Source organism: Diplotaxodon limnothrissa, linkage group LG5 (genome assembly GCF_057381915.1).
Source record: "Diplotaxodon limnothrissa isolate DT_005_m linkage group LG5, D_limnothrissa_male_GT1.1, whole genome shotgun sequence".
NCBI lineage: Eukaryota > Metazoa > Chordata > Actinopteri > Cichliformes > Cichlidae > Diplotaxodon > Diplotaxodon limnothrissa.
The window spans coordinates 17,052,974-17,069,619 of NC_140600.1; the positions used below are offsets into that span (position 1 = coordinate 17,052,974).

Below are 16,646 nucleotides of genomic sequence, written 5' to 3' on the forward strand. Positions count from 1 at the left end.
GATGAACCCTCCAGAACCAGGTTCAGGGAGGGACATCCATCTGACACAACCCACTGGGAAACATCTTAGCCTAATTTTAAAGGTATTAACTACAGTGTCTTTGTTTTGTTATTGTCCATCCCTATTAGGAAAATGAGAGCTAGCACATGTAGAGGTGACCAAAGATACCAGCATCTTCACTGTACACAACAAAAGCAACGGTATGATCACAAAAGACTGGACTTTCCAAATATTTATCAACTTTCTGCAAATCCCTCAGACATGTTTGAAAAGTGTAGCAATTTCTGATTCATGAATGGCGACTGCTATTTTTGGGAAATCAAATCAAATTCTGGATTTAAGCCTGATATTTGGCACACTGTCACAAAAGGTACCGAATTCTGAAGAAGATGCAATTGTAAAAAGATTTAGCAGATATTGGACAAAAAAAGAATCACGAGAGTTTAATAAACATGTAACCTTTATTTGATATACAAAAAAAAGACATTTACACCAGTAAGGGAACTTTAAACAGGTAGTAGGAAAATGCTGATAATGAAGCACTAAAGTAGGAGATGTTCGTGCAAAGCTGTTCTGTTCCTGCAGAGGTGCAGTGATCTTAGTGGTTCGTGTAAAAAAACAAAAAACAAAACACCGTTTTTTTGTTAAATATGAAAGCGGGACAGGTAGTGTTTATTATGGTAAAGTAACATGCACCATTAGTTTGACTGCAGTTAACCTGTAGAGGATTTATACAAGACTTAAAAATATAGTTTTCCACAGGAAGTACTGCACTGAGGTACTGACATGAGGAATTTGCATGGCTAATGATTATAATTCAAACTTAGCTGATCAGAAAGAAGCAGGAATAAGCTGTGGCTGTGACTCACTCTAACGACAGCTCAGATAATTGAGTCATTTAATATGCACATTAAGTAAATAAATCCTTATTTAGCTGCTAAACACACCTACTTAAAAGCCATTTACTTTGACACGGATGGTTTATGCTCAGCTGAGTGGGAGTAAAACAGTATTTGAAATGGTCTACTTTTAGTTTAACAAAATATTTCTAAAAAAATGCAATTCGAAGCTATCAACAATATACTCTGGATATAGAAAAAAAAATCTCTGTTCATTGGAAGATGAGAATAGGCAGGTCCACATTCGGAGGACGATGGAACTAAAACACATGACATTTGCATAGTTCCTGAGATATGAAGAAGTTTTCCTGCTGCTACGAACCCGATCTGAAGGTTCAAGGAGCCCATTTTTCAGTCTAGCTGTCCCCCGTGTGTCTTCGCACAGGGTGAAATTTTCCTGTGGGGTCGGGAATGAACCACTTGTCCCACACATCAGTAAAGGAGGATCCTCGCCCCCAGGGCTTATAGTGTCCGTTCCAATGCAGGAGTTTGGCAGCTTTCACAAACTGGGAAGAATAGCGGCTTCCAGCACCTGTTACACCTGAAAAATGAACAGAATTGTTTCTTTTATTTAGCATATTTAACACTGAAAGCACAAAATATAATCTGTTATTGTATGAAGAGAAACATATTTTTTTATCACCAAAACAGGACCATCCTGTATGATCATCAAACATGTGATCTGAATACTTTTATCTTTCACAGAGTTTTTGCACAATTAAAAGTCACTTAATGACATCAAAAGGCTGCTGTAGGACTAGTCTGACACTGACAATTTGCCTCTTTGCAGAGACATTTGACCACACTGGCATGTATTAGTTAGAAGTGAAGACAAGGCTAGGAGGTGGCTGTTTTAAGTCAGTTACAGCAAAATGCTCAGACTAATGAACAGCCTGCCATATATCTATCTGGATTGTTTTGGTGTGATTTCCACCATTTTAAAAATATTAGATGTAGAAATCGCTGCCTTTTTCTTGAACATAATGGAAGTATCTTATTATGTGGTGGTGAACATGGAAAAACAAAACTAAATTCATGCTTTCTTCTGAAGAGCGAAACAGTTGATGGGTGAAGTCAGATAAAAGAGTAAAAGAATAGTTCTTACATTTAAGTGATCACAATATTTTTTGTTCTTTTAAGAAAGCATGTCGTAATTTGTGAAGAGACGCGTCGCTACTGACTTTCATTACGGCACTGTAAGCTCCACAAGGTGCCATTTAGATCCATTATATTCTAAAGAAGGCAGAGAAATCTACAACTTGGCACCATGAAAAAAATTACCTATTTAAATGATTTACCCCCAAGTAATTTACATAGTATTCATCTGGCCTTATAGACCACATAAATAATTAGATTCTGAGGCTAAATGTGTCTTTAAAAGCTTGTCAAGCAGCCTGGTCTTGTGGATGTATCTGATATCTCCACGTTGGACTTGTTCTTGAATCAGCAGCATTAACGTTTGTCAAAGTTCAACGCTGCAAGTGAACAAGAACACTGTTGTGATGTCATAGTTTTTTAACATGGAAAAAATAAACCTGCTGATGTCCACTCAGGAAAAAAAGTTTTTTAAAAAACGTTTGGAGTTAGATTTGAGGGTTAGAACGTGAACATGGTTAAGGTTAGGGTAACGAGCTATACAGGGAGTGCAGAATTATTAGGCAAATGAGTATTTTGTTCACATCATCCTCTTCATGCATGTTGTCTTACTCCAAGCTGTATAGGCTCGAAAGCCTACTACCAATTAAGCATATTAGGTGATGTGCATCTCTGTAATGAGAAGGGGTGTGGTCTAATGACATCAACACCCTATATCAGGTGTGCATAATTATTAGGCAACGTCCTTTCCTTTGGCAAAATGGGTCAAAAGAAGGACTTGACAGGCTCAGAAAAGTCAAAAATAGTGAGATATCTTGCAGAGGGATGCAGCAGTCTCAAGATTGCAAAGCTTCTGAAGCGTGATCATCGACCAATCAAGCGTTTCATTCAAAATAGTCAACAGGGTCGCAAGAAGCGTGTGGAAAAACCAAGGCGCAAAATAACTGCCCATGAACTGAGAAAAGTCAAGCGTGCAATTTTTAAAATTAGAAATCAGCCAGAACTTACCAAGGTGTCTCACGTGCCACATGGGGTCAATGCTAGAGTGGCGTTTGTAAAAAACAATGAGGAGTGGAGGAGTGGTAACGCTATCTGCGAGGGTTTTACCGTATAGATCCTCCCTGAGAAAAGGAAAACATCACGGTTTTAAAACAAAGAAAGAGATTCACTGGATTAAATTTCAAGGTACATGTACAATGACAACAAAGGTCTATTCTATTCTAAATTCATGTTTTGTAACTAACAGTAGGATTTTTTTCCTTTGTTTGAAGTCCATTCATTATTGCGCCAGTCTGAGTCACTTACTGTGTGTTGAGCTCCATCCAGTGCTCCAGCTGCTGGGTGATGTTTTGGTTCTTCCATTCAGTCAAGTTGGCAATGAAGACCCCGGGATTGAAAGAGCAAGTGTTGGCTCTCATCCCCAGCTTCTTGATAGCTTCTTTCTTGAAATCCAAGAAGCCAATGTAATTATTCTGTTAACAGAGATTTGTCATCTAATTAAGCATCACAGTGTATGATATTCTTAACTTTTTGTTTTACTCTGAAAAGCTCTTGTGGGTCATGCCCACCTGATTTCCCGCACCACGAACAATGCCTTTGGCAGATGCCGAGTCACAGTCATCAGAGAAGGCTGCGGCATGTCCTGGTTTGAGGTTGGTTTCATAGAGCTCCTGAATGTCACCTGAGAGCCAACAGAAAAGAATTTACTGATCTTAAAAAAAAAAAAAAAAAAAAAAGGGGGCCTCATTTCATAACCAAATCTCTTCATTTCTGGAGACTTCTCACCTTGTACAATGACATCATCGTCCAAATAGATAGCGTTCTCTGCTTCGGGAATGTAAGCAGGAAGATAAAACCTGGCAAAGGTCAGCTGAAAAAAAATACAGTTAAAACAAGTTTTAGCTAGTGGGGAAGGCATGCAAACAACATGTGTATGCCTGTAGTTGTCTTACTAGTTTTGCAGCCTCCGGGGTCTGAGGATCCTTAGATATCTTCCCATTAAGTAACTCAGGCTTAAAAATTACTATCTTATATTTGACACTGTTTAGTCTAGTATTACTCAGCCATGCTCTGTAAAATAAAGAAAAGGACAGGTCAAATATGACCAAGTTCACAAACTCCCACCTTTCCGCACCTAAGGAGAGAGACGTGCTGAAATATCTTACTTTAAGTGAGCGACGGTTTCATTCAAGGTCACGATGTTGAAGACAACATTGGCTTTGCTGTTCCTGTACACACTGTTCATGGCAGCAACAACAGCACCAAGTCTGTCCTCAGCAGCGGTGATGAGAACAGGAATCTCCTCACCCGTCCTTGCCGAATTCAAGTCTGGAGACAGTTCAGACTCAAAGGGAAGAATCAGCCCTTCATCTGCACATAAAGGCACATTTAAAAATGCATTACATCAACTTTTTGTATGGCTTTACTTAAATTCACCTAACTGCTCCACGCAAGAGTGTGTGCCCCACACTACAGTGAAGACTCGAACACAGAGATAATGACCATACCTGGCTTTTCTGTGTGCAAAAAGTCACTGAGATTGAGGAGATTTCGCTGGACTATGATGAGGAAGGCAACAGCCAGCAGCACAAGAATGATCACGTTAACTGAAAGACACAGTAAGTATATAGTCCTCTCATTATTACTCTGCAAGTTTTCTATTTCTGCTTTTCACACACTCTGCAGAACTAGTTACAGCTAAGCTGCAAATGATTCAAACTGACCTACCTCTCCTCAGTCCCATAGTAATGATCTCATCCGTCCCTCCAGCACGTGAAAGGAAAAGAAAACAAACCAAATAATAAAAAGGTTAAAACATAAACATCAGAGGTGGTTTGCGCGCAGAAGGCGCAGGATCATCTGGCAGTTAATGAGGACTGCTGCTGTACCGCTGCGTGGCAGAAACCTCATAAACACGAGAAACCACCCGCAAACTAGCGGACATTAGCGTTGGCTTTTAGTACGTTAAAACAAACAAAAGTTTTGCAATTTTTGCAGAGTTTTAAGAAGAATTCACTTTGAAACCAAACTGCCAACTCAACATCATCAAATCCGCCCCATCCACACGCCTTCGCGTAGTAAGAGGTGTCTCTGATGTGCCTGACTGAAAAAACTACATCTTGTCGCGTTTTACTAACACAAACGTGTCATAAGCTACGTTTTTTATATATGTATGTATGTATGTATATATGTATATGTATGTATATATGTGTATATATATATGTATATATGTATATGTATGTATATATGTATGTATATATATGTATATATGTATATGTATGTATATATGTATATATATATGTATGTATATATATGTATGTATATATGTATGTATATATATGTATGTATATATATATATACGACTAAAATAATGGAGCCACATATTTTGACTGGCACTTGTGTGGCCAATCATACTAAACCCAAATTTGACTGTACCACGTACGGCTTCGTCCAATCCGTATGCGTTGTAGATCTTTGCGCTTGCGCGGTTTCCTCCGCTGTAATTGGGTCCTTTTCGTTTACAGACGTATCTTTTTGAAACCGGAAATTCAGTTCCTTCGATTTGTTCTCGCTAATTCTTTCAATTTTATGGTAGCTTATTTCATTTGGAAACATGCTGCCTATATTCAAGTCTATCCCCACGCATATGGTAAGCGGTAATTGGGTTATTTGATCAGAAACTGCACGGTCAGGCTCGCACTGACTTTCGTGCATGCTGTGCTATTGAGCTAAAGTTAACCTGTCTAACGGTAGCTGGCCGATGTGTCTGTGGCTACGCAGGTAACAGCTGTTATATGATTTATCCCCTAAACCTAAAATCGTGAAGAAGATCATTCTTCCTAATTAAGAAGATTTAAAAGATAGGTTTACCATATGACTCAGCAGCTATTAGTTGGTTATTGATATTGCAAATGCATTGTCTTACCTAAAGAAGCTTGATGTGTGTGCTCGGACCCATAAGACAAACTCATTACTACACTGCAACCTTCAGTCAGGAATTGAAGGGTCTTGGTGTTATATTCATCTGCACACTTTACACTGAGAAAAAGCTGTTTTAATGACGACATTGGTACTTGTTTCTGTTATTGCTTGTGTGTGTGTGTGTGTGTGGGGGGGTGGGGGTTAAGTAGCATAGGAGGGCTTAAGCAATCATGGTGTACATCCTTTTCACGTATAATAATAAGAGATTCATTGACACACACTCCTCCCTCCCCAAACAACTGTTTTCCAGGATTATAAAGGTCAGAAGCTGGCAGAACAGATTTTCCAGGGAATAATACTCATCTCAGCGGTAACTAACCAAAATTTCACACAATCTTTTTTTTAATTTTTACTTGAAGTTAGATTTTAAGATATTTGTGTAATTGTTGCAGGCGATTGGATTTGTGTACGGTCTGATCATTGAACAGTTCGGGTGGACAGTGTACATTGTCTTGGCTGGTTTTGCTGTCTCCTGTGTGGTAAGTTTGCCATGATAGATACATTGTGCACCTGTTACATGTTTCTGTCCTTGCTCTCCTTTCAGCCTGAGAGGAAAACATGTCAGAATTAGACACATTGTTGTTTTCGCTTGTTTTTTCACACCTGTCCAGCCCTTTAACAACATCCATCATAACTTAATTTTGGGTCTGTTCTTTGCTTTAGTTGACCTTGCCTCCATGGCCTATGTTCAGAAGGAATCCTCTGTCCTGGCAGCCGGCTTTACCAGAGAGCACTGCAGAGCCCAGCCAAAAACCTCAGGAAAGCACCAAAAAGAAGAAGCACAAATAACTCGCAGGCACCCCGTATCTGCCTGTTAATACATCTTTTTATATTGGATGTTGTACTGAAGTCTTGCAATTCACATTTGAAGCATTTAGTAAGAACCCTTTGTTACAGTGTTACCCAGCAATGAAACCTGTGTTTCACATAATAAACACCTGATACAGTCCATGTTTTTTTTAAAATTATGTTTATGTTTGGGAATGCTGAGAATGCACATGCAGTCATCTTGTTTTAGTTCTTTTATCAATTAAATGTTTTATTCTGGTTTTCAACATAAAACAAGAAACAAGAACAAGAAAAATAAACAAGAAATACATTAAGGATTTATTAGAAATTGTTCACATGTTAATATCTACATCTAATTTACATTATTTTGTCTATAAGAAAATACAATTGAGCAGTAGGGGGAAGATTTAGTGTCCTCAACAGATGTAACCATTCTAGAAATTCTGGTTTGCATTATACATAAGGTGATATTCCTCTACAGCAAATGGAAAGACAGAGCGTGCTTAAACATGACAAAAATATTTGCATAGGGATCTGGAAAATCCTTAGATGCTTTCACATTTTGTGTTTATACTGAAATTAAGTTTTAAAAAAAGAGAAAGAAATTAACTTCATTTACATGTGATGTACACAATAAGATTATATCTGTATGACAGTCCCATAATAAACCCTGCAGTCAGAAGTGAGATCTTGCATGTTGTCTGGAAAAAAATGTAACAGTCCCAAACAATCATGTTGGTAGTGGCAGGAAAAAAATGCCTTTGAGCAGTTTTCAATTCAGTCCATGTTTGAACATGAATGCTGGTATATTTCTTGTAAAGACCATCTTGATGTGCGTCATCATTTAAGATTTGTTGCTCCAGCTTACTTCGGGGTTTCCACACAGACGATTGTGAAAAACATTTAAGCTTTCATATATAGTGCTTTTTAAATCTTAAAGGCCATATCCTCAAAGAATTTCAGCTGCCTCACCATTACAGCATAGGCTTGGTACTTCTCATCTCCCATTAGGTTGCGAAGGCACAGCTAAAAAAAAAAAAAAAAAAGGAAGACAAGTGGGGTCAGTTTACTGTGAACTGGCATGTTTATCTGTACATGATCATGAGTGGTGTTTTAATGGCAAATTTGTTAGTCTCATTAGATATTCTGAATGTACGAGGCCATGAAAAAGTATTCACCTCCTTCCTGATTTCTTAGTTTTTTCCATATTTGTTATACTTTCATGTTTAGCAACATCAAATTCCAATATCTGACAAAGATATTTCCAAGTAAATGCAAAATATGGTTTTTGGATTATATTTTCATGCAGGAAAAAAGCTACCCAAACCTACTTGGCCCTGTGTGAAAAACCTAAAACTAATAACTAATTGTGCCACCCTTGGCAGCAAGAACTGCTATCAAGTGAAAACTGACAATAAGTCTTTCACAAAACTGGAAGAATTTTGACCCACTCTTCAGCCACAGTGGATGGTTTACGGTCATGCCACAGGATCTCAATCAGATTTAAGTCCAGACTTTGACTAGGCCACTCCAAAATTTTCATTTGGGGTTTCTCCCAGCTCTCCCATAAACTTTGACGTGAACTGAGAGAAGTGAGGCCTGCACTTGTTTAGATATTGTTCTTGATTTTTTTAAAACCAAGAAGATTGGTATAATAATGTTTTTCTCCTCTCCACTACTATATGGTTTATTAAACCTTGACCTATCCATGTAATTTTATCTTGATATTGGATGTGTTTTACCCACTTCTCTTTTAGCGTCATCCTCCTCCTCCATCACTTCCAGCACTTTGTCCAACAGCTTGACCCCCAGGCCCTTCACCACATCTGTTCTCAGACGTTCTATGGCTCTTCTTATTTTGGCCGGACCAGATGGAGAGCCTTCTGAAGTGACATACATATTTAACACAATGGAGTTTCATAAAGACTGACATATTGCAAAGGGTTTGAACAAAGCATCTAACCTATTTGACCGAGTGACAAGTTCTCCGCTTCCTCTCGAGCCTTCCCATGAAGCAACAGGGTATCCCTGTACTTCCTGTTCAGTTTAAACTCTGGCAGTGCGGTAGAGCCAAATCTGCCTCTGTCCCCCTCGCTTACACCATCTCCAACATCCATTCTCAAAGTCTGAGTCATCATATTAACTAAGTCGTGCATGTCGCTGGATTCAGTCTTTCTGCAGAGAGACCACAAAACATGGATTATAAACACGTTTAAGAAAATTTAGGTTTTGGTTCAGTTTTATAATTCAGCTAAGTTGCACTCAATTCTACTGCCGTATGCTCTTACCTTTCCCTGCAGTCTCCTTCTGAACGCTCTGTGGAACTTGTGGATGAGCTGCATTCATCTTCATCTGACTTTTGCTCCAGCAGTTTATCCTGCTGATACAACACAGATATGTGTTTCAGACTCAGTACGATAGGATCAGATTAGCCTCACAATAGGCAGAATTTGCAGTGGGTCACTCTCAGTCAGGCCAGTGCCACAGTCAGTATGTAATGTAGCTTACAAATGAACAGTAAAGTCAATGCACTGTCACAGTGGGTGGCGTGTCTGTACCTTACTATTGGACTCTGCAAAAGAGGCAGACACAGATCGAGTAAATGGGGCACTGTCGTGCTCAGCCTTGGTGGACGTGACATCATAAGATGCCCTCCGTACAGCACTAACACCTGGGGAAGACAGAAAACTAATCAGAGACAGAAATGTAGAAACAAATATTAATTTCTGTAAATCCTTTTGTTTGTTTTGCAACAAAATGCTCCACTTTGAGTTTCGAGTATCGTACATGGTTGTCTGGCACTCTCTTGGGACTGCCTCAGTCTTCTTCTCTCTCTTGCAGAGAGGGGACGATCCTAAAAATAAAATTTGATAGAACAATATTGCATAAACTATGAAACATGACAAGAATTAAAACAGAAATAACATTTCTGCCCCCACAGATCCAATTACACAGTATGTAATTGGATCTATTTGTTTGTCTGTCTGTCTGTCTGTTGGTTAGCAGACTAGCATTCACAGTTCGAGGTGATTTCATTTTGGTGAAAATCAGTAAAAACTGCTCCCCAAAATGTATTATAGATCATCTTCAAACTTTACAACAACATTCTAGGCCTTGGGATCAGCTAGATAGATCAGCTAAACATTTGACCTTGACTTTCATTGTTAGCACCCAAAGTAAAGATTGACCTTGAAGAAAAACTTTCAAGAAATTATACTGAATAATGTAACATATGAAATGGAGCTGAACAACATATTTTCTATTTTTTCCAATACGACGGCCTACAACGTCAAATGATGCCATAACAGGCTGACGTCATCATATTGTAATAAGGAAATAATAAAATATCAAAGTTTGAGTATAGCCTTGGCCTTGCTCCTGTTTTGACACTGTTCTCTTTACTCTTGCTGACATTTGTTTCTAAGATGTAGAAGACTAAAAAATGCAGATATAGATAATCTGTTATCTCTCTCAAAAACGTTATGTCTTAGGCAAAGCAAATGTTCAGAAATTAAAAGCTGTGGTTTTAGGGGAATGCCCTCACCTGTGGTGCTGGTAAAAGTCCATCATTATGGGAGCTAACTGATTCTGAGGTCACAGTCACATCAGCTTTCTTGGTCTCCGAGTTCCTCCTGCTCCTCTTTTTCCCCTCCACAGCTACAGTATCAACAGGAAGCTGAGGTAAAGGTCTAAGAGCGGCCACCTTGGACTGAAAGGACAAAACAAGATGCAGCAACTGCTTTAATTAGCCTAACTCACTCCTTTGTTACTGTCACGCATGCTGGCTGGCTAGCACTGCAATAGAAAGTGGTTAGGAATAGATCTTAACCAAAACAAATGCTAAATGAAATTTGCTGACTGGAGAGTCAGTGAAAGGTCAGTGAAAGAAGATCAGCAGCACATTCTTGAGAGCATCGTTAAGAAGGCAACTGGATTTCTTTAGGTTTGTGAAGACGGTTCGCCTCTCATCCAACAGGGACTCTCCTCCGATTATTTTACAACTGAAGAAGCGTCTTGGATGAGAGGTGAAACAGCTTTACAAACTTGAAGAATTCCACTTCCCTTCCTTGTCAAGCTCTTAAGAATGCCTGGATGATTTTGATGACTGAGAACCTACACAGACACATTCTTTTTTGTCTTGCCATTCCTTTAAAATATCATTAGAACGATAATGATTTCAGCAACATCACTCCTGTATCAGTCTTTACCTTGTCCTGGTCCTCATGTTTCTGTCTTGTGTGCTTTCCTCTGTGCTGCTGTGATATAGATGGTTCTGATGATAGGTACAGAGGAGTTAGACATGTAGCAGCTCGATCTGGCTTACTGGCTTGTAAGGGAGATTCTTCCTTAACGGGTTCCTGAAAAAACACAAATACAATTGCATTAACACGAGGCAACGTGTTCTATACTATATCTGCATTATTTAGCACTCACCAGTGGTGGAGGGAGTGGCTCTAACAGCTTTTCAGTAGATTCTAGGCTTTCCTACAGAGATATAATTGAACAAATAAAACAAACACCGAACACTCCAGATGAAAACATCAAAAGAAGGTACTTTAGGACACTTACTTGGATGTCTGAGGTAGGTAGGTGTGCTGGAGCATGCTTGAAAAGAGTCACAGTGTTGTTCTTATTGTCTGCATCTGCTTCTAGAACCTCGTTTTCTGGATTTGGGTCCTGTGGATCAGCTTTTTTAAGTAACTCCATGGTGTCATCCTTATCGTCCATATCTGAAATCTTTTTCTCCCCCGAGATAGATAACTTGTCCCCAGGGTTTGATTTGGCCTGTCGCTGAAAGTCAGACAAGTCACCGGCCACCCTCCCTTCGTCTTCTCTCGTGCTGCAAACACCTGATACAGACTTCAGAGGGGGCTTTAGTGGCGAAGGAGGGGGAAAGGGATCTGGTTTCCCTCTCACCTTGCTGTCTTTGCTCACATTGTGCGTGAGAGGTTCATTAGCTGCCCGGTGATGCGACACGACAGGCTGGGGCCTCTGCACCTGTCTCTGTATCAGGTCATTGTCCAGCTGCACGGGGATATCAATATCGATATTGCTAACAGTAAGCAGGGATGCTCTGAGAGCATCAGGTGAAGAGGGTTTGAATGGCGGAGGCGTCTGGATGGGAGTGCTGTCTACCACACCGTTCCGGCCTTTAAAGTGTTGCGATTTGTCGTCTTTCTGAGTTTAACAACAAAAATAACAATCACAGAGGGTTCCTTGTTTATATGAACATCTTTAACTGAATCACAAAAAGTTTAATAGGAGTGTTCTTTCTATATAGCAGCTATATCCAAGTAGAAAACAAATACTTTCCACAAAGGGGGGAGTTTTTTAATGAGCGCAGATGAGATGAAAATAAGAAAACTCAAAAGAAAGGATTGACTGAGTATCATTACCATTACACACTGATATGTGTAGGCTTCCATCAGTCTACCACTGTGTAAATAAAAATAATATAAGTCATAGGATTCATTTTATTACGGTAAATCAGTATTAGTATTCATCCTTAACTTACCCGCTTTACCCTGGCACGAGGTTCAGGTTGTGGACTGGGAGCCAGCCTCTCAGGCTTTGGCTGACATGACATCACAGGTGACACACTGCTGGTCCTACAATCACCACTGCCACCAACAGGTCTTTTTCGTGACTTGGCAGTTTTTCTGGGGAAGTGAAAATCAAGACACATAATAAGCCTTTAAGAACAAAGAGATCACTGCACAAAGAGAGGGGCAGAAATGATCAGGTTATAAAAACATACAAAGAAAATTTCAAAACACCATTTTTGATTTTTTTCATTAAAATGACTTAGAGGGAACTTACTCTTTTGTTGCCTCAAGGAACATGGCAATTTGTCGTTTTATGTAGGGCTGCCGGAGAATGAGTTTGACATCGGGCCTGTCTTCAGGTCTCTTAGACAGCATGCTTTTGATTAAATCTCCAAGCTGGGGCTCATACTTACTGGGCATCTGTGGAAGCTGTTTAGAAACCCAGAAGACAATTATCACCGTTCAGAATAAACCACATGGGACAAGTGTTAATTATTAAAAAACAAATCCAAATGGTTGAAGACACCTATCAGTCACACAGAAACCACAGTCTGGGCTTGTAAACAAGTGAGCTTAAGTGACACTCACAAAATCACCCAAACGTTTTAGGCTCATTAAACTACACTGTGGTATAGATATTATTTTGATATAATATATTAAAATGGATTTATTCAGTAAGGAGTTCGCATGTTCTCCTCCATGTCTGTGTGGGTTCTCTTCAGATAGTCCAGCTTCCTCCTGGAGTCCAAAGACATGCATGGACTAGGTTAACAAGTGATTCTAAATTGACCATAGGTGTGAATGTGAGTGTAAACAGTTGTATGCTTCACTGTGTTAGCCCTGTGGCAGACTGGCGGGTGTTCCAGGTTGTAACCCAGACAAAGATAGATGGATAGATACTGTAACTTACAATACTTTACCTAAAGAAAACACGAATAAAAAATGAATAATAATTTTTTTTAAAACATAAACATGTTAAAATATAAAGCTCACCTTTCCCTCTACAATACGATACACCAGTGAGTTCATGTCCTTGGCATTGAAGGCGTGTTTCAGTGTAGACATCTCATATACACAGCAGCCCAGGGCCCAGACATCTGACTAGAGACAGAAAAATTAAACCCATAAAAAGATGTATGCATCATTATCATACAAAGTCTATGGGAGCATCATTCATGAGAGCGGACTTCATGACTTTGTACCTGGCATAATGTGACCTTTAAATTAAGTACTCAAAGCATAAGTACTTGTTAACTTGTCTACATTACTACTTGCAGTTTCTTTCATTTATAAGCTGGATACCTCAGCTACATAACATTTTGCCCTAATGTGGGCCAGTATTAGTGGATACATTCCTTGGTTATACTGCACAGTGTGCTAACATGTAATGAGCCAATAAAACACTATATCAGGGAAGCTAAAGTTACACATACAGTTTGGTGCCATAACCTATTTGGCAGAGCGCTAGCACTGTCTCACTTCTGTGGGAAAGAAACACGATAGTTCATTTCTTATGTGATCATCCTGGCACACTGTCTCTGTGCACTGCCAAAGCTTTCCTTCTGCATTGAAACAAAAAACTTTTAATAGCTACTAAAGTCTATGTCTTTGTCCTGCTTAGAGAACAACTCCTCTATGCACCAACGGCCTGGGAACAACAATCAAGGAAATCCTATTTATGCATGTGCTAATGTGCCCTTTAATGAAGCCCTGAGAGTTGCTGCCTCCTAGCTGATGTGTTTGACTCCATATACTACACATTTGTGTTTAATAAGTCATCCCAGTCCTTTACCCTGCTTATATAACTTCAAAGACAAGGAGTCATTTTAAACAGATATCCAAAATACCTTGTGGTTATAAGGTTTATTAGAGAAGAGTTCAGGACTCATGTAGTATGGGGTTCCTATGAGTGTGCTGGCCATATCATTCTGGTTCTCCAGTACTCGGGCAATGCCAAGGTCCCCCACTTTAATGATGTTGGTTTTCGTCAGGAAGATATTCTGCGTTTTAAGGTCCCGATGAAGAATGTTCCTCTCATGTAGGTACTGATATACAAAATAAGAGAAATAAGAGAGTGACTGTCGCTTTATGTGAATAAATGATGGAAAAAATGCATAAACTGATGCAGAACTCACCTGCAATGCCATGGCTATCTGGACAAACCACTCCACCACCTGCCTCTCGGGTAACAGCTCTCCTTTTTGTTGTTTAAGCCTGTGATAGAGGTCTCCACCTTCACAGAAACCCATCACAATGTACAGCTGGCAGTCATCTCCTTCCCAGGACTCCTTGTAAGTCACAATGTTGGGATGGCGCAGTTGAGACAGCAGCTGCGCCTCCTGCTCCGCAGCACGTCGTTCACGTTTGGAGGAGGTGGTCAAATTCAATCTCTTTATAACATACTACAAGAAACACAAACACGTGTGCTGAAAAACAAAACCTATGCACTTTGAATAGATTTTACAAGTCTATGCCTTTGTTCCTCTATAGACTAGCAGCCTGGGAACACCTTTAATGAAGTACACTGGTCAATAGTTGTTATGAAAAAATACATTAAAAAACAAAAACTAAACTATATGAATGCATACAAGTTTATTAGAAGATGCATTGAAAATTTTTATATTTTTAAAAGGCCAACCCACAATGGTACAACGGGTAGCTCTGTCATCTCACTGCTAGAAGGTGCCATACTGCTGCTTCCCCTATGACATCTTGAATAATGCCCAGCTCCCACTGTGACATATGTGAAAAATAAATAGGATGGATGGATCAGCCACTTTCAGACCTTGTTCCTCACATTGAAATCTGAGGAAATGTTTGAATATGAATATCTCGGAAACTATTAAAGACATGCCTGAAAATTTCACTGGTATTTCATAACGGGTCTGTAATTACGGAAAAATTAATAAATAAATGTCTGAGTATTGGCTAGTTAAAATATGAAAAAAAGAAAGAAAAAGAAGATTCAAATAGTCTTGTAAACTTATTTACATACATATTTGAACACATAATAAAATAACTTTCTGAATGAGATATGGTTCTATTCCAAAATAATGCTGAGAGAATTAATTTTAACATGAAATTCTTGGTCACAAAACGGCAGAAAATGCTAATTGCATCCATCTGTCACGCTGGATCGAGCAAATGTGCAAGTTGTACCACAAACAAATAAAAATATCAGAAGATGGTTTAATCCAAATGAAACAAAGTTCTGGAGTTACACATGGTACTCTAATTGTAACTGGCATAGCATATCTCACAGAAATCATTACAAATATTCATGTACATACAAACTTTGGCCCACAAAAATCGTGTTGCAGGAGGTGATTTCATATATGCTTCATCGTGAAAGAAAACAAATTGTGCAATGAAAAGCTGAGTTATAGGAGCAAAGAGTTCTGATTTATAAGTCAGTTATGAATGGACTACTTCACGTCTGTCAGACGCAATAATAGAGTATAGAAATATTATCATCACAGTGGTCAACAAGCTTAAGCTGTTGTTATAATGCCAAAGTTAGCAGAAACATTGGTTTTCAGTGGGTATAAAACCTTAACTCAGTCCGTGAGACTTTACAGGACTTATGCTAACTTTGTGCTAGCAGTACTTAGCAGGGTTTTAGGGTCTCTACGAAAACGTTTAGCATGTGATTGAAAGGCGTGCTTATTTTAACATATCTGGGGTTTGTTTCCACTTACAACCGCTCTGTTTCTCACCTGTTTACGGTCTGTTTTGTGTTTCACCAAGTTCACCTCCCCATAGCTCCCTTTCCCAACGACCCTGATGAAAGTGTAATTATTCATCATTCCTCAAAACGCTTCATTACGAGGCCCGAAACGCCAAAAGTTTACAGGACCAGCTCCCGTCAAGCGTAACAGCTCTATTCAGTCCCGCATCCTGCTGTGAATGCGACGCAAACAAATCTGCTGGGAGAAAAAACTTCCCCCTAGGTCAGCGCCAGCGACGAGATGTTGGAAACGCAGGAAATCAGCCCTGCTGCACAGTTTTTTCGTCACTAGGCAACTGGTCGCTCACTGCCGATGATGAGGTGAGAGGGGGGAAAGGAGCGCTCAGTTTGTGACACAGCGCCACCTAGTGCCTGGAGTCACAACAAGAAGCACCTTCACCGCAGAGACGCTTTGTATGCGTTTCAGGGGACAGTGGCACAACTGTTCACCTAAAGCACCTTAATTCACGCTTCTACCCTTTGAGAGAAGAATACAAAGCGTAGAAGCCACCGAGGACGTGTGACCTGTTTAATTACAAATGTAGATGTTTAAAAACTGAAATAAAAAAATGACTGAATAAATAAAACGAATAAATACATAAAAATACA

The 16,646-nt window shown here is 39.4% G+C and overlaps 3 protein-coding genes across 5 annotated transcripts; 1 reads left to right on the forward strand and 2 right to left on the reverse strand.

Annotated features, from left to right (window-relative positions):
- Positions 1–1,091: 1,091 nt before the first annotated feature.
- On the reverse strand, positions 1,092–4,853 carry glt8d1 (glycosyltransferase 8 domain containing 1). The gene is made up of 9 exons (XM_085353977.1): positions 4,722–4,853; positions 4,502–4,600; positions 4,160–4,364; positions 3,947–4,064; positions 3,780–3,864; positions 3,563–3,675; positions 3,300–3,466; positions 3,003–3,115; positions 1,092–1,440 (listed from the first exon to the last, which is right to left on the reverse strand). Exons 1-9 carry the CDS (start codon positions 4,735–4,737, stop codon positions 1,256–1,258), a joined length of 1,101 nt encoding a protein of 366 aa, XP_085210103.1. The 5' UTR covers positions 4,738–4,853; the 3' UTR covers positions 1,092–1,255.
- Positions 4,854–5,488: 635 nt separating this feature from the next.
- Positions 5,489–6,965, forward strand: spcs1 (signal peptidase complex subunit 1). Its single transcript, XM_085353978.1, has 4 exons — positions 5,489–5,643; positions 6,226–6,285; positions 6,368–6,454; positions 6,639–6,965. The coding sequence occupies exons 1-4, from the start codon at positions 5,608–5,610 to the stop codon at positions 6,762–6,764; spliced, it is 309 nt and encodes a 102-aa protein (XP_085210104.1). The 5' UTR covers positions 5,489–5,607; the 3' UTR covers positions 6,765–6,965.
- Positions 6,966–7,534: 569 nt separating this feature from the next.
- On the reverse strand, positions 7,535–16,116 carry nek4 (NIMA-related kinase 4). 3 transcript variants are annotated; one of them, XM_085353975.1, is made up of 16 exons: positions 16,027–16,116; positions 14,446–14,712; positions 14,158–14,355; positions 13,304–13,411; positions 12,585–12,739; positions 12,280–12,424; positions 11,334–11,942; positions 11,199–11,249; positions 10,973–11,110; positions 10,309–10,473; positions 9,552–9,618; positions 9,323–9,435; positions 9,053–9,141; positions 8,728–8,939; positions 8,511–8,647; positions 7,535–7,790 (listed from the first exon to the last, which is right to left on the reverse strand). In XM_085353975.1, the coding sequence occupies exons 1-16, from the start codon at positions 16,114–16,116 to the stop codon at positions 7,692–7,694; spliced, it is 2,643 nt and encodes an 880-aa protein (XP_085210101.1). In that variant the 3' UTR covers positions 7,535–7,691. The 3 variants fall into 3 exon arrangements, with proteins under 3 accessions (XP_085210101.1, XP_085210100.1, XP_085210102.1); XM_085353974.1 differs by having other exon boundaries at positions 10,973–11,122; XM_085353976.1 differs by having other exon boundaries at positions 9,053–9,144; positions 10,973–11,122.
- Positions 16,117–16,646: the final 530 nt, after the last annotated feature.

What these genes read in the sequence shown, in the direction of transcription:
- glt8d1 (XM_085353977.1), bottom strand. An exon ending in GAAACCGTCGCTCACTTAAA is followed by an intron (nt 4,065 to 4,159) that starts GTAAGATATTTC and finishes TTTATTTTACAG; the next exon opens with AGCATGGCTGAGTAATACTA. An exon ending in GTGGCACGTGAGACACCTTG is followed by an intron (nt 1,441 to 3,002) that starts GTAAGTTCTGGC and finishes TTCATTTTTCAG; the next exon opens with GTGTAACAGGTGCTGGAAGC.
- nek4 (XM_085353976.1), bottom strand. Translation starts at nt 16,116, where the DNA reads ATGATGAATAATTACACTTTCATCAGGGTCGTTGGGAAAGGGAGCTAT. An exon ending in AGCCACTCCCTCCACCACTG is followed by an intron (nt 11,123 to 11,198) that starts GTGAGTGCTAAA and finishes GTGTTTTTTCAG; the next exon opens with GAACCCGTTAAGGAAGAATC. An exon ending in AGAGAGTGCCAGACAACCAT is followed by an intron (nt 9,436 to 9,551) that starts GTACGATACTCG and finishes TGTCTTCCCCAG; the next exon opens with GTGTTAGTGCTGTACGGAGG.
- spcs1 (XM_085353978.1), top strand. Translation starts at nt 5,608, where the DNA reads ATGCTGCCTATATTCAAGTCTATCCCCACGCATATG. An exon ending in AGTCTATCCCCACGCATATG is followed by an intron (nt 5,644 to 6,225) that starts GTAAGCGGTAAT and finishes ACTGTTTTCCAG; the next exon opens with GATTATAAAGGTCAGAAGCT. An exon ending in GTTTTGCTGTCTCCTGTGTG is followed by an intron (nt 6,455 to 6,638) that starts GTAAGTTTGCCA and finishes TCTTTGCTTTAG; the next exon opens with TTGACCTTGCCTCCATGGCC.